We start from the raw sequence: 22,873 nt of genomic DNA, 5'->3' as shown, positions 1-22,873 counted from the left end.
CCTGTATGCCAGTGAATAATGAGTTGAAAGCAGTTTGCTGGATCAAAAGCAAAGTAATTTAAGATTTGTCATAAAACTGAGCATGTTTTTGGAGGCACTTATCAATGGAATCACATTAGCGGCTGATGCAAACGGGCAGCATCCGAGTGCAGATCTAAAACCCGGACAAAGAGTTTTTCAGGGTACTGTACACAACCTTTGTGAGACCACCATTGGAGGTTGCAGCTCCTACGTGACGGCTCCATTAAGGAAGAGCACAAGAGGAAACTCGAGAAAGTTTACAGACGTACCACTAAACTGGCTCCAGAAGTAATTGGAATATATTACAAGAAAAACTAATTGCACCAAGATTTTACTACACAATATATAAGACTGGTAATAGGAGGCATGATTGCAACGTATAAGATCGTAAAAGCAATTGACAAAGAAGATTAGGTAGAAATGTACAGCAGATTCCACAGCAGAAAGACAATTCATGAACAGAAGCAAAAGGCACAGTTGAGCCTTCAGGACCTTTAACGAAACGTTGTTTACCATAAAAATAGTGAGTAAATTCTTGAAACATGCAAATTCAAATATATGAAGTGATAAATTCAAGGTAAGAAAACACAAATTTGTGACGCAAACATATAGCAAAATTCTCTTTTGCAAATGAGTGGTAAACAGTTGAAACAAGTGAGAAGGTTCTCACTTGTTTGGATTCTAAAACCTTCCGTAGTTTCAAAGCGTCATATGACAAAGAGTACTGGGAAGACGGGACACCGCGCGCACCTCTCCTCCTATACCTTTACACACACACACACACACAGACACACACACCTCCCCCCCTCTCTCCCTCACCCGCTCTCTCCCTCACCCGCTCTCTCCCTCACCCACTCTCTCCCTCACCCACTCTCTCCCTCTCCTCTCTCTCCCTCCCGCCTCTCTCTCCATCTCCTCCCCCCCTCCCCTTCTACTTTCTTCTCACTTCAGTGGAAGGGTCGGATCCCCCCCCCACCCACCCATTTATCTCTCCCTTTATCACTCCCTTTCTCTCTCTTTCTCTCTATCTTCCTCTCTCTCTCTCTCTCCCTCCCCCATCCCAACAGGGTCAAGCATGGCAGCCAGAGGTCCCAGGGGAACAGGAAAGAGCCAAGGTGACGAGATGAAGGAAATGTTCGCCCAGTTTCTGGAGGACATCAAGAGTGAGATGCAAGATATGATGCAGGAAATGAAGAACGAAATAAGCAACCTGAAAAGAGAGCTGACAGCAGCAAAGGAGGAGATTAGAGCCCTCAAAGAAAATGGTATCGAGGCTGAGAATCAGAAAACCACCCAGGGAGAAGGTGGTAATAGTTTTCTGGATGAGAATGCCACAATAAAAGCAACATTTGCGGAAATACTAAAAAAAAATAACTCTGAAGTAATGACTGCAGTGATGGAGGTGGCCATGAAAGCAGCCACCTCGCAGGAGGCGGCACGCTCCACTAGCCAACTGCTGGAAAGGAACAGATCAGTGGTTGCTGTGGGTATTAAGGAGCAGGAAGGATCTAATAGGACAGAGTGGAGTGACAAGGACAAAGCAGCAGTGAATGAAGTACTAAAGGCACTAGACATGGAAGGGGCTGAGCATAGCATTGAGAAGGTTTTCAGGCTAGGCCGGTACAACAAAGACCGAGACCGAATGATAAAGATAGTGTTTGCAAGCGAGAACACAAAGGAGAAGATCCTATCAAGGAAGAGCTCCCTGAAAAACGTGGGAAAATTAAAAAATGTATTCCTCCAAAGAGACATGACAAGGGAGGAGAGAGCCGTGGCGGCAGAAGCAAGGAAGAGGCGCAGAGTGAGAGGGGAAAACCAGGAAGTCACAGCTCCCAACCCAACACCCCCAGAGGCGAGGGGGGAACCCACAACCAGCTACCCAGTAACGCCAGAAGGGAGGACAACCCCGCCTCCCTCCTCTGCATAGAAAACCCCCCTACCCCAAACCCTCCCTGCCCCCACTCAAATGTTCAGCAAAATCTCCCTCCCCCCACACCCAATCCCCACCCTTCTACCCCTCCCCTCCTCCCGAGTCCTCCCTCCCCCCCTTTCCTTCCCGTCCTCCCTCCCCTTTCACCCCATACCCTCCCTGTCCCTCCCCCTTCACTGGATTCCCCGCACCTCATCCCAGTATCCTCTGAGACCCTGTTATCCACCTCACAGGTCCTCACACCCATGGAACAGCCTCCCCCACCAGCAGAACACTCACGAAGGAGGCGATTTAAGAACATAAGAACAAAGGTAACTGCAGAAGGCCTATTGGCCCATACGAGGCAGCTCCTATGACTATAATTTGAGAAGGGACAGAAGAAAGTGAGCCTCAAAGCGATGTACACAAACATAGATGGAATTACAAATAAAGCAAATGAGCTTGGAGAACTGGTACTAGAGGAAAACCCAGACATAATAGCCCTCACAGAAACAAAGATCACGAAAACGATAACAAATGCAGTGTTCCCACAGGACTATTATGTTATGAGGAAAGAGAGGGAAGGAAGAGGTGGGGGTGGTGTAGCTCTGCTGGTAAGACAAGGCTGGGATTTTGAGGAGATGGATATTCAGGGATGTGAAGGTTTCAGTGACTACATAGCAGGTACTGTAACAAATGGAGGGAAAAAAATTATAGTCGCAGTCATATATAATCCACCACCATATGACAGAAGACCTAGACAGGAATATGATAGAAACAACATGGCCACCATTAACATAATAGAAAGAGCAGCTTCTGTTGCTAGCAGGAATGGATCTGGACTACTAATTATGGGAGACTTCAACCATGGGAAGATAGATTGGAAGAACAGAGACCCGCATGGAGGACCAGAAACATGGAGAGCTAAGCTGCTGGACGTAGCAACAAGAAACTTTCTAAGCCAGCACACCAAAGAACCAACAAGAATGAGAGGAGAAGATGAACCAGCAATGCTTGATTTGATATTTACCCTAAATGAATGGGATATAAGGGAAGTTAAGATGGAAGCGCCCTTGGGAATGAGTGACCACAGTGTATTGAATTTTGAGTACCTGGTAGAGCTAGGACTTATCTCCCCCCAAAAAGAACTAGGAATCAAAAGGCTGGCATACCGAAAGGGGAATTATGAACAGATGAGAAGTTTCCTAAGTGAAATACCTTGGGACACAGACCTCAGAGACAAGTCTGTACAGGGTATGATGGACTATGTTACCCAAAAGTGTCAGGAGGCAGTAAACAGGTTCATCCCGGCCCAAAGGGAAAAATCCGAGAAGCAACAGAAGAATCCATGGTATAATAGGGCATGTATGGAAGCGAAGAAACTGAACAAAAAGGCGTGGAGGAACTTCCGGAATAACAGAACACCTGAAAGCAGAGAGAGATACCAGAGAACCAGGAATGAGTACGTCAGGGTGAGAAGAGAAGCAGAGAAAAATTTTGAAAATGATATAGCAAACAAAGCCAAGACCGAACCAAAGCTACTCCACAGTCACATCAGAAGGAAAACAACAGTGAAAGAACAGGTATTGAAACTTAGAACAGGCGAGGACAGGTATACAGAGAATGACAGAGAGGTGTGTGAGGAACTCAACAAGAGGTTCCAGGAGGTCTTCACAATAGAACAGGGTGAGGTCACTGTGTTAGGAGAAAGGGAGGTAAACCAGGCGGCCTTGGAGGAGTTCGAAATTACGAGAGAGGAGGTCAAGAGACACCTGCTGGATCTGGATGTTAGAAAGGCTGTTGGTCCAGATGGGATCTCACCATGGGTACTGAAAGAGTGTGCAGAGGCACTTTGCCTGCCACTCTCCATAGTGTATAGTAAGTCACTAGAGACGGGAGACCTACCAGAAATATGGAAGACGGCGAATGTGGTCCCAATATACAAAAAGGGCGACAGACAAGAGGCACTGAACTACAGGCCAGTGTCCTTGACTTGTATACCATGCAAGGTGATGGAGAAGATCGTGAGAAAAAACCTGGTAACACATCTGGAGAGAAGGGACTTCGTGACAAATCGCCAACATGGATTCAGGGAGGGTAAATCTTGCCTTACAGGCTTGATAGAATTCTACGATCAGGTGACACAGATTAAGCAAGAAAGAGAGGGCTGGGCGGACTGCATTTTCTTGGATTGTCGGAAAGCCTTTGACACAGTACCGCATAAGAGGCTGGTACATAAGCTGGAGAGACAGGCAGGTGTAGCTGGTAAGGTGCTCCAGTGGATAAGGGAGTATCTAAGCAATAGGAAGCAGAGAGTTACGGTGAGGGGTGAGACCTCCGATTGGCGTGAAGTCACCAGTGGAGTCCCACAGGGCTCTGTACTCGGTCCTATCTTGTTTCTGATATATGTAAATGATCTCCCGGAGGGTATCGATTCATTTCTCTCAATGTTTGCGGATGATGCTAAAATTATGAGAAGGATTAAAACAGAAGAGGACTGTTTGAGGCTTCAAGAAGACCTAGACAAGCTGAAGGAATGGTCGAACAAATGGTTGTTAGAGTTTAACCCAACCAAATGTAATGTAATGAAGATAGGTGTAGGGAGCAGGAGGCCAGATACAAGGTATCATCTGGGAGAGGGAATTCTTCAGGAGTCAGAGAAGGAAAAAGACTTGGGGGTTGATATCACGCCAGACCTGTCTCCTGCAGCACATATCAAGCGGATAACATCAGCGGCATATGCCAGGCTGGCCAACATACGAACGGCATTCAGAAACTTGTGTAAAGAATCATTCAGAACTTTGTATACCACATATGTCAGGCCAATCCTGGAGTATGCAGCCCCAGCATGGAGTCCATATCTAGTCAAGGATAAGACTAAACTGGAAAAGGTTCAAAGGTTTGCCACCAGACTAGTACCCGAGCTGAGAGGTATGAGCTACGAGGAGAGACTACGGGAATTAAACCTCACTTCGCTGGAAGACAGAAGAGTTAGGGGGGACATGATCACCACATTCAAGATTCTGAAGGGGATTGATAGGGTAGATAAAGACAGTCTATTTAACACAAGGGGCACACGTATTAGGGGACACAGGTGGAAACTGAGTGCCCAAATGAGCCACAGAGATATTAGAAAGAACTTTTTTAGTGTCAGAGTGGTTGACAAATGGAATGCATTAGGAAGTGATGTGGTGGAGGCTGACTCCATACACAGTTTCAAGTGTAGATATGACAGAGCCCGATAGGCTCAGGAATCTGTACACCTGTTGATTGACGGTTGAGAGGCGGGACCAAAGAGCCAGAGCTCAACCCCCGCAAACACAACTAGGTGAGTACAACTAGGTGAGTACAGACACACACACACACACACACAGACACACACACACACACACACACACACACACACACACAGGCCCCCACACAAAGGCCCCCAAAGGCCCCGCAAAAACACAACTAGTAAACACAACTAGTAAACACACACACACACACACACACACACACACACACACACACACACACACACATACCCCAACATGGGAGTAGGCAGGCAGCAACATTCCCGCTGCATATTACATGATAAATTGTTTTGTCTCATCAAATGGAATTTAGATAATTAATTATGCAATATAATTGAATTACACTGCATTATCGCTAAAAATGTTAAATCCCCAGTTCATATAATTAATGATTAGTGCTCTGGAGCACTGAAAGGGGAACCAACAGCGTCCACCCGACACACTAAACTGTCCTGATAATGATGTTAAAGTTTCCTGGTGTACTCACCAAGTTGTGCTTGCAGGGCTGAGGAGGATGAGCTCCGGCTCTTTGGTCCCGCCTTGACCCCCCTTTGGTGTGTACTCACCTACTTGTGCCTGCAGGATCCAATTTTCTATACCAGGCCTTTCTGTTAGTAATTACCGGGAGGGAGCACCAGCCCGTGGTGCCATACACATCCTGGGCTGTTCATGGCGTTCTGAAGCATTCTGTCTTAAGGTTCCTTACAACTGTTCTTATATCTCCTAATGTGTACAGTGCCCCATCTTATATATATATATATATATATATATATATATATATATATATATATATATATATATATATATATATATATATATATATATTATATATATATATACATATATATATATATATATATATATATATATATATATATATATATATATATATATATATATATATATATATATATGTGTATATATATTTTCGTCCATCATCCATCTAGTCAACTACTGACCTATCAATTCATTTATTTATCAATAGATCTACCCATCAATTCATTTATTCATCTATAAATTCATCCATCTACCCATCTATTTATACATTCATCTCTATCCATCCAAAGATAGATTCATCTATCTTTGCATCTCCCCAATAATTAACCTTTCTATTTGTCCTCTTATTACACTAAACACTGTCTCTAAGTGGTTGGGCACCATTCCAACCTCGTGTCCCATCAAAAAAACTTATCCTGACACCTTTTCAAGGCTATATAGTCGTAATGGCTTGGCGCTTTCCCCTGAGTGTTCAATTCAATTCAATTATCAATATATTCTTAGTAATTTTTGGTCCACGCTTAATGGGGATCACCGGTGAGTTCACCTTCCTCAGTGCACACATGGGCCAGTGCACACATGGACCAGTGCACACATGGGCCAGTGCACACATGGACCAGTGCACACATGGACCAGTGCACACATGGACCAGTGCACACACCGTATCGTCAATACCACACATCTGCTCTCCAGAAACACCCTGGCAGAGGGCTACATCAACACGCTGACAGGGGTCACAAATACTCACTCCCAGGGTCTCTAACACTCTGGCAGAGGGCTACATCAACACGCTGACAGGGGTCACAAATACTCACTCCCAGGGTCTCTAACACCCTGGCAGAGGGCTACATCAACACGCTGACAGGGGTCACAAATAATCACTCCCAGGGTCTCTAACACTCTGGCAGAAGTGTCTAGCAACACACTAGCAGCACTTTTCAGCAGACGGCCAATACTGTCGTCTAGTAACTCCTCTTGGCCAAATCCCGGGTACGTCGGTCCACACAACACTGTCTAAGTACAACAGCTAACACACTGCTTATTACCGACGGCGGCCACTTGTCTTCACAGAATACAAGTCAGGAGTTCTGGACTGCACAGGATTAACTGACTTCCACAGTGTAATAGAGACCCTCCGCGACACCTCTGTGGACATAAAAGTCTTTGACCAGACAAGATATACACGGAGAACATATGATGACAATCTTTCACCGGGAAACAGAAATTGTAATCGAATGCACAATCTAGACGGCGTTGATATCGTTACTTAACTCACCGGAGGTCATCACCATAGACCTCACCTCCTATCTGAGGTATGAAACAGGAGACATTCACAGACGCCACACCTCCGCCAACAGATCGCGTTGTCTGCATTTCATCTTTGAGTTGGAGCGCAGGTTCATAGATGGCGTCGAAATCACCATTACTCACTCCATAGAAAACATTGATATTGTAACACTGTCCATCTATCCATCTATCCGTCTGTCCATCTATCCATCAATCAATCTCTCCATTTATCCACGCATCTATATATCCATGTATCAATCTATCAATACATCTATCCATCCTCTACTTATCTATCTATCTATCTGTCTATCAATCAATCCATCAGTCTATCCATCCAAGTATCTACCCATCAATCTATACATTTAAAAATCCGACAATCCGTCCTTCTCTTTAACCATCTGTCCAACCGTCTATATATTGATGTTTGGACGAATGTATAAATGAATGGATATATGCAAATAGAATTAAAATCTGTCATCTGCATACACGTTTTGGAAGGCAATATCTCAATTTTTATTTTTTTATTAACACATTTAGGTAGATCTGCATTTGTGCAGCTACCCTAGACTATATGATGGGGAGTACAGTGTGTCAAAAAGCTAGCTACGTTGGCTAAAATCCCCATCACACAGGATGGTTAGTCATACAGAGGCATGTGAACAGTAGTTTGCACTGGCAAACTCTGGGTGCATTATGAGGATATCATGAACACGAGAATGAATAAGGCAGCAGTGATACTAAAAGTCCCCATCTCGCAGGATGGTTAGTCATACAGGGCCACAGGTTCAGTACCCTGCACTGGCAAATTTTAGGTGCAATATGTGGATATCCTCAAGAACACGAGAGTGAATAAAGTAATTGCAAAGCTCCAGGTATCTCATGCCAACGGGTCTGAATGGTCTGATAACTTGGAATTCGGTGATATAGTGTGCAAGCTCATGCCCCAGTTCCTGCTCACAGAGTTTGCACTTGGAGTGCTCAGGATTGGGAGATCTTTCACCTGTAGCCACCTGCCACAGGTAACGGTAACCCAACCTGATCCTGGCAACCACTGTGTCGCACAGTCTGGTGGACGTTTTGTGCTGCCCATAAACATAGGTTACAGATCTCAACAAATCATAATTTTTCATACTGTTGTTTTTAGGTCGTTGGGAGTCAGTAATTTCTCTCCTATCAGACCTGTGTGTTTGGACCAATATAGTTTTGACAGCCGAGATTGGGATACCTAGGTCTAATTCAACTTCATTTTTGTTACACACTAATTTGGCTGCAATGTCTGTCTCATTGTGATGGGTTACATTTATTTGTGATAGTATTCATATGAAGGAGATTCGAGACCCTTTACTCTGTGCAGCAATCAGGTCATTTATAATTGGTAGTATGAGGTTCTTGCTGTTGATCTTCCAAGAGAAGTTTTCGATTGCTTGTCACAAAAATATTATTCCTCCTCCTATGTTTTTTAATGTTCTTGTAGCTAGTTGTAGTGCCGCTAGTTCTGCTTGTGTGGAGGTCAGCCAGTTGTTTAACCTGACACTGATACTCTGTGTGCAAATACTCTTTCTATAAAATCTACATGCTGATGCATTCCGTCCAGTAGAACATTGGACTAAGCCGTCAGTATAGACACAGTGTTCGTGAGATTTTAAATTTTCGATGGAGGAATTTCTGAATTCCCTTTTTTTTTTTTTATTAAGATATGAGGTAATCTGCATTAGTGCAGCTACCCTAGACTATATGAAGTGGCGTACAGTGTGTCAAAAAAGCTAACTAGGTGATGCTAAAAAAATCCCCATCACACAGGATGGTTAGTCATACAGAGGCATGTGATAAGCGGTCTGCACTGGCAGACTCCGGATGCATTTTGAGGATATCAACAACACAAGAGTGAATAAGGTAGCAGTGGTAATACAAGTCCCCATCTCGCAGGATGGTTAGTCATACAGAGCCATGTGTTTAGTAGCCTGCACTGGCAAATTTTGGGTATACTGTGAGGATATCTTCAAGAATACGAGAATGAATAAAGTAATTGTAAAGCTCCAGGTACCTCATGCCAACTAGTCTGAAAGGTCTAATAACTGGGCATTCAGTGATGTAGTGCGTTTGCAACACAGAGTTTGCAACTGGAGTGTATCACGATAAACTAATGGTAAAGCCTATGGACTCTGGGCAGAACATTTCACAGTCACATTCTTAACGAAGGTGGGCCATTTTGGTTGTGCCCCTTTCAGGAAGGCACTTGGCCAACCCCCCCCCCCCCTCCTTTCCATGACAATCCCGACAAAATCACGATTAATCATGCTAAGTTTAATGAGGCTAGCCTCAAGCATCGGATCTCAAATCTGGGACAGACGGGTAGACAAACATCTCTTCTTTATTGATACATTATAGAGGGATATCAGATGTTTCAGGCAAGCATTGCAGAATTTTTTCAGTAATTACTATTTGGTATGTGCACTACATGGGTGGGTTGGGATTACAATCTAAGTATCTAAGTAAAAGATGAAACATAACACTGTCCGCGTCAGTGCCACAAGAAAATATTGCATTATCATATAAATAGACCTAGAATTATTAAAAAACAATTGATTTAGCCATTTTTTTTCTATTTCTTTATATTGTGTAAAGCATTAAGCACTGATATCCACAAAAGTCTCAAAAATTTTCTCAAACATTTTATTTAGTTCTAATATGCAGTATGGTGGTAGTGAGGACGAGTCCTCGTGTGAGGAGGCTCTCTGGGGTCAGTGCATTTCTGGGTTCTGGGAGATGGGGAGGGAGAGGTACAGGGCTAGTTGGGTAACACACCTCTCACCAACTCCATCTGATAGATAAAGTGCAATATATTTTATTTCTTCAAACTTCGACATAACATATTTGTTGACCAAACCACACACTATCTGTATGTGTATATTTGTCTGTCTTCTTGTGTCTCTCTCTTGTTTCTCTCTCTTAATCTTACCATCTCTTCGCTGTTTACACAAATATATTATGCAGATGAAATGTCACAATAACGTGGCTGAAAAATGTTACACCAAACCTCACACTAGAAATTAAAGAGACGACGACGTTTCGGTTCGACCTGGACCAATATCAAGTAGATTGTGGTTCAGGACGGAGCGAAACGTCGTCATCTCTTTAATTTCTAGTGTGAGGTTTGGTGTAACATTTTTCAGCCACGTTATTGTGACATTTCATCTGCATAATATATTTGTGTAAACAGCGAAGAGATGGTAAGATTAAGAGAGAGAAACAAGAGAGAGACACAAGAAGACAGACAAATATACACATACAGATAGATAATGGATGACAGAATGACAGAGATTGGAAGACAAACAGTGAAGGAAAGTGGAGTGGAGGAGAGACATAGACTTTTACAGAAAAAATATAGAAACAGAGTTTGAGAGGCACAGTGACAGACATAGAGACAATAAAACCCGAGCATCGCTGGGAACCCTTTCTGTTATATACATAAATTCGGTCTGTTCAAAGCTGCAGGCCAGACAGTTGGGACTTCTCTCAGCCAACGTTGAACCGTGATTGCATCAACACGGGCAGGCCAGGCCGGGGTCGTATTCAGTTATCTGATTAAAAATGGATTGGGTTGGACAGGAGGTGGCTGGTCATGTTTCTACATTTCTTGACTAAGGACAGTAATAACTAATTCGGTGTCGACCTCAATGTCGTAACGACCCAAGCACTTGGTCGACACTGGCACCAAGCCAACATTGGGCACTAGGTTAACATAGCACTTGGCCAATTCGAACACAATGTCGACTATGTGTCGGCGGTTCAACCGGTGACACATAGTCGACATGGGCACAGCACATGTTATCCACCCTCTGATAACAGGGTCGACATGGTCACTGGTTCAACCTAATCACTACATCGACTCATGCGCAGGATCGACCAAGGTGGCCTTCATAACCCAAACAATACTTGATATTCCATCTAGTATGTTTGTTCTTTGTCTGTTGATGATAGAAGGACAAACACTCGGGACTAGTGTGCCAAACTTTGCAGGACGACTGGTCGACGGTGGGGGATGGTCATGGAAGTTATCCCTTGTGCCCAGCCTCCTTTGACTGAAATGAAAAATTAAATTATAGTTCATATTGCTCAATATAGTTCATATTGCTCAATATAGTTCATATTGCTCAATATAGTTCATATTGCTCAATATAGTTCATATTGCATACTTACGTTGGGAACGGCGTTTATCAAGATATTTTTCCGGTCTACCCTATGTACCTACAGTCAAAGTCCTTCCACTGGACAGAATACACACGGTGAGGTAAAATACCTTGGGTTGATTAGAAATTATTATATGAACAAATTATGTAAATGCCAAATTGGTATATGCATGCACTATAACAAGTAAAATATGCTTTAGCTGTAGCAAATGTCCAGCCAAAGATTCCTCTTGCTCTCCTGGGAGGTTTGTGTGACGAGTTGATCAGGTACTACTTCTTAAGTATACTAGGTTATTGATAGCAACTACATGTACCTATTGGTATTTTGCCACATCAATGTACATAGTACAAAAATAGTATATATTAAAAAACACAGCACTATGACTATAAAATTACTAGTTCACTGTTGAGGCTTATACAAGATTCGAGCACAGTACATAGTCTAGCCTAGGACTTTCAACAGTTAAAAGAAATAACTGGGATTTTATCTAATAAATATAATAGTAACAAGTTGTATTATTCAAGTAAGAATTAAGTTGAGTAATAGATTATATGCAGGGAAATATTATTACTTGATGATAATTATGATAGTGATTGATAATTAATTCTGATTATTTATTGACTAGCAGTACCCGGCCACAGGCTGCACTGTGCGTTCCTGAGCCACAGCAACCTTCCCTGTCCCCCAGTCCTCCCCACCATTCCCCTCTCACCCGTCTCCTCGGCCTCCCCACCATTACCCCCTCCCTTGTTCCCTCGTCCTCCCCCACCATCTCTCACTTCTGTCCCCTCGTCATCCCCACCGTTCCCCACTCCCTCGCCCGATGCCTTCCCAAATGGTCTGATGTTCCCTCAGAAAATTGGGAACATCAAGTGATCTGATGTTCCCCATCGCTGAAATATAAAAAAAAGCAGTTAAAAATGAAATGAAAATATGGAAAAATATAAAAATAAACTATACTTACAAAATGAACGATATGTCAACCAACACAGCTCAATTCTAACACAATTCAAACAAAATAATTAAATCAAAATGAAAATAAATCAAAATCTATTAAAATTCAATTTATCAATGCAATCAGAAACATTGAAATGGAATGGAAACATATTTAGTATAGCATGTGTGTTGCTCTTACATGCAACAGATGACGCTGTTTTTCAAGAAAAGCATAGTTTTACCTGTCACAGGTGTGGCATCTATACTTATACTTACAAAATGAACTGTATGGTAAACAACACAGCTGAACTCCAACACAATGTCATACAAAATAATTAAAAAAAAAAAAAAAAAATCAAAATCTATAAAAATAAAATTTATCAATCGGAACCGGAAACATTGAAATGGAATTGTAACATATTTAGTATTGCGAATGTTGCTCCTACGTGCAACAGATGGCGCTGTTAGAAACAAACAAACATGTTTTTACCTGTCACAGGGGTGGCATCTATATAGAAGGTGTATGAAAACACACGTGTATTCGTTGTGTCAAAATTTCAAAGCAATCGGTGAAGAACTTTCGGAGATTTCATTGGGTGTTTCTCTTACATTCAACAGATGGCGGTATTTTTCAAAAAAAGAATGTTTTTTCCTGTCACACGTGAAGCATGTATATAGTAGGCATATAAAAACACCCCTTTTCGAATGGAACATTGTGTCAAAATTTCAAAGCAATCGGTAAGGAGGTTTCGCAGATTTCCCTCACATGAAAAACATGTGAAAAACACAGTGTTTCCAAAAAAACATGTTTTTACCGTCACAGACGTGACGTCTATATAGTACGTATATAAAAACCTGCTCGGATGCGAATGGAACATTGTGTAAAAATTTCAAAGCAATCGGAAAAGAACTTTCGGAGATTAGCGATTTTGAACAAACGAACATTTCCATTTTTATTTATATAGATGAACTTATTTCAGCTTGGATTATAAGAATTAAATTTATTATTATTATTAATTAACAGATTGATGAATTATTATAAGAATTAATATAGATGTTTAATTTACTTGAGAGTTCCCCCGCCTTTTAACGGCTAAAAGTCTTATGGAAAAATGAAGGACATAGGAACATGCAAATTGGCCAATTAAACATACTTCAAACTCTTAACGACTTATCTAAACTGAGAACCGGTGCCGGTCTGACAGTTGCCAGATTAAAGATGTCTCTTGATAAGATAAGGCAATGATAATGAACCGCAGTAATGAGTTATTGAAACAAATTCCAGGTTTGCTTATATTGCAGCGCCTCCCTGAGTGTCTCCTGGGCCTCTCACTGAGAGGAAATGATGGTTTGTGCGGGGTTAAGTTTCTTAAACGTCCCGAACACCGTCACGCGCGTGCGTTGTGTGATGTAAACACCGTCACGCGCGTGCGTTGTGTGATGTAAACACCGTCACACGCGTGCGTTGTGTGATGTAAACACCGTCACACGCGTGCACTGTGTGATGTAAACACCGTCACACGCATGCACTGTGTGATGTAAACACCGTCACACGCGTGCACTGTGTGATGTAAACACCGTCACACGCGTGCACTGTGTGATGTAAACACCGTCACACGCGTGCACTGTGTGATGTAAACACCGTCACACGCGTGCACTGTGTGATGTAAACACCGTCACACGCGTGCGTTGTGTGATGTAAACACCGTCACACGCGTGCGTTATGTGATGTAAACACCGTCACACGCGTGCACTGTGTGATGTAAACACCGTCACACGCGTGCACTGTGTGATGTAAACAAAGCCGTCTGACGGTCGAGCGCTTGGTGTCCTGTGCCCCCCTCTGAGTGAGGGTAGCCTCTCTGCCCCCTCTCTGAGTGAGGGTAGCCCCTCTGCCCCCTCTCTGAGTGAGGGTAGCCCCTCTGCCCCCTCTCTGAATGAGGGTAGCCCCTCTGCCCCTCTCTGAATGAGGGTAGCCCCTCTGCCCCTCTCTGCGTGAGGGTAGCCCCTCTGCCCCCTCTCTGAATGAGGGTAGCCCCTCTGCCCCCTCTCTGAATGAGGGTAGCCCCTCTGCCCCTCTCTGAATGAGGGTAGCCCCTCTGCCCCCTCTCTGCGTGCGGGTAGCCCCTCTGCCCCCTCTCTGAATGAGGGTAGCCCCTCTGCCCCTCTCTGAATGAGGGTAGCCCCTCTGCCCCCTCTCTGCGTGAGGGTAGCCCCTCTGCCCCCTCTCTGAATGAGGGTAGCCCCTCTGCCCCTCTCTGAATGAGGGTAGCCCCTCTGCCCCTCTCTGAATGAGGGTAGCCCCTCTGCCCCCTCTCTGCGTGAGGGTAGCCCCTCTGCCCCCTCTCTGAATGAGGGTAGCCCCTCTGCCCCTCTCTGAATGAGGGTAGCCCCTCTGCCCCTCTCTGAATGAGGGTAGCCCCTCTGCCCCTCTCTGAATGAGGGTAGCCCCTCTGCCCCTCTCTGAATGAGGGTAGCCCCTCTGCCCCTCTCTGAATGAGGGTAGCCAGCTTTGATATATTTGATTAATAAATTCTCGTCTAGACGGATATTTTGAGATAAAGTGTATTTTTAAGATAAATATATAGACGATTTAACGATTATTTGCAGTACTTATAGTATCAATTAATTTTTTATTGTGATTTTCATATGACGTCACAGGTAGTCAATTATTTTTCAATTAATCACTCTTATGGCTTAAGATTGACCACATGACCGTTGTCATTATAGGCACCTATAGGCCTATAGGGTGACGTGACGACTGTGGTGTACATAGATGTATGATTTAGGAAGTACTTCATATCATTGATTATAAATTCATGTATGGTGGAGTTTTCCACACACACAACCTATTAAGGTACTGGACGAGTACCTAAATAAAATTATTTTATTGTATAATTATTTTTGAAAACTGCCATTAAAATCCTGAAAATGTGTGAAAGTTTAGCTAATTCTTCGAGTATGATATTACTAGTGAACTTTTATAACAGGACTAAGTCAGGTGTTATATTCACAGGTGTGTGATTATGAAAAGTCAGTCTTACATGTTGCTAAGTCAAGAACTAGGCCGCTTATAAATAATCTAAATTGCTTTAGAAATTGTTATTACATTCGAACAACAAAGTTATTCTTGTTCTCTTCCATCTGCGAGTATTGACCAACACTCTCACTAGCACTAATCACAGGAGCGCTGCTCTTCCAGTGTTCACATTAACCATCAAATAGCGTTGTCGATCTGGATCAACCAGCAAGTATACTTTAGCACTGAACATACTCCAGTAGTAAAGAAAGAACTTGAGTGTATATCAACTGATGAGTAAGGAACATATCTCAGTGTGTATATATATCGTGTAGCTTCTTGATATTTGTTACGCTTTCGCTGATTGGTCTAGTGTGCCAGGTCGCACGCTATTGGTCAAATTCAACTGACACTTCCTCACTTGTTCGTGTCACAAGTTGTGACCGAGGGGACGTGTCACATGTTGTGACCGAGGGGACGTGTCACATGTTGTGACCGAGGGGACGTGTCACATGTTGTGACAGAGGGGACGTGTCACATGTTGTGACCGAGGGGACGTGTCACATGTTGTGACCGAGGGAACGTGTCACACGTTGTGACAGAGGGGACGTGTCACATGTTGTGACAGAGGGGACGTGTCACATGTTGTGACAGAGGGGACGTGTCACAAGTTATGACCGAGGGGACGTGTCACAAGTTGTGACCGAGGGGACGTGTCACATGTTACGAACGAGGGAAAGTGTCGTCACCTGTCGTGTCTCTTGTGCCCACAGGAGAAGGCAGTGACGTCGTCGGAGGAGCTGAAGGCGACCTTCAGAGGGGAGGTCGGGCATGGCAAGTGGATCAGCTGCTGCCAGGCCGCCGAGGAGTGCTGCCGTCACATGCTGACCGCCCCCTCGCCTCCTGGTAAGTGTCTTGGCATCCTGGTAAGTGTCCTGGCCACCTGGTAAGTGTCTTGGCCTCCTGGTAAGTGTCTTGGCATCCTGGTAAGTGTCTTGGCATCCTGGTAAGTGTCCTGGCCTCCTGGTAAGTGTCCTGGTCTCCTGGTAAGTGTCTTGGCCTCCTGGTAAGTGTCTTGGCATCCTGGTAAGTGTCTTGGCATCCTGGTAAGTGTCCTGGCCTCCTGGTAAGTGTCCTGGTTTCCTGGTAAGTGTCTTGGCCTCCTGGTAAGTGTCTTGGCATCCTGGTAAGTGTCTTGGCATCCTGGTAAGTGTCCTGGCTTCCTGGTAAGTGTCTTGGCATCCTGGTAAATGTCCTGGCCTCCTGGTAAGTGTGCTGGTCTCCTGGTAAGTGTTCTGGCCTCCTGGTAAGTGTCTTGGCCTCCTGGTAAATGTCCTGGCCTCCTGGTAAGTGTCCTGGTCTGCTGGTAAGTGTTCTGGCCTCCTGGTAAGTGTTCTGGCCTCCTGGTAAGTGTCCTGGCCTCCTGGTAAGTGTCCTGGCCACCTGGTAAGTGTCCTGGCCACCTGGTAAGTGTCCTGGCCTCCTGGTAAGTGTCCTGGCCTCCTGGTAAGTGTCCTGGCCTATTGGTAAGTGTCCTGGCCTCCTGGTAAGTGTCCTGGCCTCCTGGTAAGTGTCTTGGCCTCCTGGTAAGTGTCCTGGCCTACTGGCAAGTGTCCTGGACTCCTGGTAAGTGTCCTGGCCTCCTGGTAAGTGTCCTGGCCTCCTGGTAAGTGTCTTGGCCTCCTGGTAAGTGTCCTGGCCTACTGGCAAGTGTCCTGGACTCCTGGTAAGTGTTCTGGCCTCCTAGTAAGTGTCCTGCCTTCCTGGTAAGTGTCTTGGCCTCCTGGTTAGTGTCGTGGCCTCCTGGTAAGTGTCCTGGTCTCCTGGTAAGTGTCTTCGATTCCTAGTAAGTGTCCTGGCCTCCTAGTAAGTGTCCTGGCCTCCTAGTACGTGTCCTGGCCTCCTAGTAAGTGTCCTGGCCTCCTGGTAAGTGTCTTGGCATCCTAGTAAGAGTTCTAGTCTCCTGGTAACTGTCTTGACAACCTAGTAAGTGTCCTGGCCTCATGATAAGTGTTATGCCCTACCCTTGTGTATGTCATGGGAAGTGATCTGACCTCATGGTAAGTGCCCTGGTCTACCAGTATGTTTTCTGACCTTTTGGAAAGTGCCCTGCATAGCACTAAGTGCCCTGGCATACCATAGGCAACTCATAGTCTATCTTCCAATATTAACTTGGCTCCTTCCTGTGGGCCTTAACCTCACTCAACTCAGGCCTGACTATTCAACACATTCTAACATATAATAATATTAACACATATTTGAGAAAAGACAAATTTGTCATGCTCAGTGTGTCTTTGTGCTCGGGGGCCGCCTAGACGGTGGAAGGCTGTGGACAGGTAGCTTCGTGGTGATGGTACCTGTCCTAGGATACCTGGTGATGGTACCTGTCCTAGGATAGCTGGTGATGGTACCTGTCCTAGGATAGCTGGTGATGGTACCTGTTCTACCTTACTAGGATGATCCCGCCATGGCTCTGCTGACCACATGTGCGGAATCACTATGTTCGTTTAGAATTAAGCTAGTAACACTTCACTCTGTCATCTCTTCGGATAGTTTCGTGATGGTTCAGTCACTAACATTCAGGAGCGTAAATTACTTTCAGCACTAGTGTCTAACTATTAAACTCGCAGATGAATTAATTAATACAACCAACGTACTATATAGATCACACAAGTCTAATGTTCAGTGAGGCATAACACGTTTCACAGATAAATACACAAGATGTATACAGAAGAGTGACTGGAAATACATTGTCTTAGAGCGCCGACAAGACTCATAAAACCCCTTTAACAATAATTACTCTATGGCCGAAAAAGTACTCCAAGGTTCTTTACGAGGTGCGAGGCATGGTCAGAACACTCTTGCCTCTCACCAGACACTCTTGCCTCTCACCAAACACTCTTGCCTCTCACCAGACACTCTTGCCTCTCACCAGACACTCTTGCCTCTCACCAGACACTCTTGCCTATCTCTAAACACTCTTGCCTCTCACCAAACACTCTTGCCTCTCACCAGACACTCTTGCCTCTCACCAGACACTCTTGCCTCTCACCAAACACTCTTGCCTCTCACCAGGCACTCTTGCCTCTCACCAGACACTCTGGCCTCTCACCAAACATTCTTGCCTCTCACCAGACACTCTTGCCTCTCACCAGACACTCTTGCCTCTCACCAGACACTCTTGCCTCTCATCAGACACTCTTGCCTCTCACAAACACTCTTGCCTCTCACAAACACTCTTGCCTCTCACCAGACACTCTTGCCTCTCACCAGACACTCTTGCCTCTCACAAACACTCTTGCCTCTCACAAACACTCTTGCCTCTCACCAGACACTCTTGCCTCTCACCAGACACTCTTGCCTCTCACCAGACACTCTTGCCTCTCACCAAACACTCTTGCCTCTCACCAGACACTCTTGCCTCTCACCAGACACTCTTGCCTCTCACCAAACACTCTTGCCTCTCACCAAACACTCTTGCCTCTCACAAACACTCTTGCCTCTCACCAGACACTCTTGCCTCTCACCAGACACTCTTGCCTCTCACCAGACACTCTTGCCTCTCACAAACACTCTTGCCTCTCACAAACACTCTTGCCTCTCACCAGACACTCTTGCCTCTCACCAGACACTCTTGCCTCTCACAAACACTCTTGCCTCTCACCAGACACTCTTGCCTCTCACAAACACTCTTGCCTCTCACAAACACTCTTGCCTCTCACCAAACACTCTTGCCTCTCACCAAACACTCTTGCCTCTCACCAGACACTCTTGCCTCTCACAAACACTCTTGCCTCTCACAAACACTCTTGCCTCTCACCAGACACTCTTGCCTCTCACCAGACACTCTTGCCTCTCACAAACACTCTTGCCTCTCACAAACACTCTTGCCTCTCACCAGACACTCTTGCCTCTCACCAGACACTCTTGCCTCTCACCAGACACTCTTGCCTCTCACCAGACACTCTTGCCTCTCACAAACACTCTTGCCTCTCACAAACACTCTTGCCTCTCACCAGACACTCTTGCCTCTCACCAAACACTCTTGCCTCTCACCAGACACTCTTGCCTCTCACAAACACTCTTGCCTCTCACAAACACTCTTGCCTCTCACCAAACACTCTTGCCTCTCACCAAACACTCTTGCCTCTCACCAGACACTCTTGCCTCTCACCAGACACTCTTGCCTCTCACAAACACTCTTGCCTCTCACAAACACTCTTGCCTCTCACCAAACACTCTTGCCTCTCACCAGACACTCTTGCCTCTCACCAAACACTCTTGCCTCTCATCAAACACTCTTGCCTCTCACCAGACACTCTTGCCTCTCACCAGACACTCTTGCCTCTCACAAGACACTCTTGCCTCTCACCAGACACTCTTGCCTCTCACAAGACACTCTTGCCTCTCACCAGACACTCTTGCCTCTCACAAACACTCTTGCCTCTCACCAAACACTCTTGCCTCTCACCAGACACTCTTGCCTCTCACCAAACACTCTTGCCTCTCACCAAACACTCAGCAACAAGACCATTTCTCAACTGCATGGAAGACTTGCGTAGTTGAACTAACATAAGGAGAGAGACTTTCAGTTGTCAGCAAAATTATTTCTAGATTACTTTCCTTTCCAGTCACCTTAAGCACGCCCTCTAACCAGCACTTTTACCACCCACCAACCATAAGCGTTACCACCCACCAACCATAAGCGTTACCACCCACCACCACCCACCAACCATAAGTGTTACCACCCACCACCATACACCAACCATAAGCGTTACCACCCACCACCATACACCAACCATAAGCGTTACCACCCACCACCATACACCAACCATAAGCGTTACCACCCACCACCACCATACACCAACCATAAGCGTTACCACCCACCACCACCCACCAACCATAAATGTTACCACCCATCAACCATAAGCGTTACCACCCACCAACCATAAGCGTTACCACCCACCACTATCCACCAACCATAAGCGTTACCACCCACCACCATCCATCAACCATAAGCGTTACCACCCACCAACCACAAGCGTTACCATCCACCACCATCCACCAACCATAAGCGTTACCACCCACCACCAAACACCAACCATAAGCGTTACCACCCACCAACCATAAGCGTTACCACCCACCACGACCCACCAACCATAAGCGTTACCATCCACCACCATCCACCAACCATAAGCGTTACCACCCACCACCATACACCAACCATAAGCGTTACCACCCACCACCATCCACCAACCATAAGCGTTACCACCCACCACCATACACCAACCATAAGCGTTACCACCCACCACCATACACCAACTATAAGCGTTACCACCCACCACCACCATACACCAACCATAAGCGTTACCACCCATCAACCATAAGCATTACCACCCACCACCACCCACCAACCATAAGTGTTACCACCCATCAACCATAAGCGTTACCACCCACCACCACCCACCAACCGTAAGTGTTACCACCCATCAACCATAAGCGTTACCACCCACCACCACCCACCAACCGTAAGTGTTACCACCCATCAACCATAAGCGTTACCACCCACCACCACCCACCAACCATAAGTGTTACCACCCATCAACCATAAGCGTTACCACCTACCACCACTCACCAACCATAAGCGTTACCACCCATCAACCATAAGCGTTACCACCTACCACCACCCACCAACCATAAGCGTTACCACCCATCAACCATAGCCGTTACCACCCATCAACCATAAGCGTTACCAACCACCACCATCCACCAACCATAAGCGTTACCACCCACCACTATCCACCAACCATAAGCGTTACCACCCACCAACCATAAGCGTTACCACCCACCACCATCCACCAACCATAAGCGTTACCACCCACCGCCATCCACCAACCATAAGCGTTACCACCCACCACTATCCACCAACCATAAGCGTTACCACCCACCAACCATAAGCGTTACCACCCACCACCATCCACCAACCATAAGCGTTACCACCCACCACCATACACCAACCATAAGCATTACCACCCACCACCATCCACCAACCATAAGCGTTACCACCCACCAACCATAAGCGTTACCACCCACTACCATCCACCAACCACAAGCGTTACCACCCACCACCATCCACCATCAATAAGCGTTACCACCCACTAACCATAAGCGTTACCACCCACTACCATCCACCAACCATAAGCGTTACCACCCACCACCACCCACCAACCATAAGCGTTACCACCCACCAACCATAAGCGTTACCACCCACCAACCATAAGCGTTACCACCCACCAACCATAAGCGTTACCACCCACCAACCATAAGCGTTACCACCCACCAACCATAAGCGTTACCACCCACCACCACCCATCAACCATAAGCGTTACCACTCACCACCACCCATCAACCATAAGCGTTACCACCCAACACCACCCATCAACCATAAGCGTTACCACCCACCAACCATAAGCGTTACCACCCACCACCATCCACAAACCATAAGCGTTACCACCCACCACCACCCATCAACTATAAGCGTTACCACCCACCACCATCCACAAACCATAAGCGTTACCACCCAACACCACCCATCAACCATAAGCGTTACCACCCACCAACCATAAGCGTTACCACTCACCACCACCCATCAACCATAAGCGTTACCACCCACCACCACCCATCAACTATAAGCGTTACCACCCACCACCACCCATCAACCATAAGCGTTACCACCTACCACCACCCACCAACCATAAGCGTTACCACCCACCACCATCCACAAACCATAAGCGTTACCACCCACCACCACCGATCAACCATAAGCGTTACCACCCACCACCACCTACCAACCATAAGCGTTACCACCCACCACCACCATACACCAACTATAAGCGTTACCACCCACCACCATCCACCAACCATAAGCGTTACCACCCATCAACCATAAGCGTTACCACCCACCACCACCCACCAACCATAAGTGTTACCACCCATGAACCATAAGCGTTACCACCCACCAACCATAAGTGTTACCACCTATCAACCATAAGCGTTACCACCCATCAACCATAAGCGTTACCACCCACCGCCACCCACCAACGATAAGTGTTACCACCCATCAACCATAAGCGTTACCACCTACCACCACTCACCAACCTTAAGCGTTACCACTCATCAACCATAAGCGTTACCACCTACCACCACCCACCAACCATAAGCGTTACCACCCATCAACCATAAGCGTTACCACCCATCAACCATAAGCGTTACCACCCACCACCATACACCAACCATAAGCGTTACCACCCACCGCCATCCACCATCCATAAGCGTTACCACCCACCACCATCCACCAACCATAAACGTTACCACCCACCAACCATAAGCGTTACCAGCCACCACTATCCATCAACCATAAGCGTTACCACCCACCAA

The 22,873-nt window shown here is 45.7% G+C and overlaps 1 protein-coding gene across 1 annotated transcript in view; it reads left to right on the top strand.

The window, feature by feature from the left end:
* The window catches only part of LOC138370541 (uncharacterized), a 276,089-nt gene that overhangs the window by 234,318 nt on the left and 18,898 nt on the right, over positions 1 to 22,873 (top strand). The window contains exon 3 of the mRNA XM_069334925.1: positions 16,210 to 16,342. Coding sequence (XP_069191026.1) covers positions 16,210 to 16,342 — 133 coding nt within the window. The remainder of the gene's footprint in view (positions 1 to 16,209; positions 16,343 to 22,873) is intronic.

Source organism: Procambarus clarkii, chromosome 32 (assembly GCF_040958095.1).
Source record: "Procambarus clarkii isolate CNS0578487 chromosome 32, FALCON_Pclarkii_2.0, whole genome shotgun sequence".
Lineage (NCBI taxonomy): Eukaryota > Metazoa > Arthropoda > Malacostraca > Decapoda > Cambaridae > Procambarus > Procambarus clarkii.
This window is presented reverse-complemented; position numbering and strand designations above follow the sequence as displayed.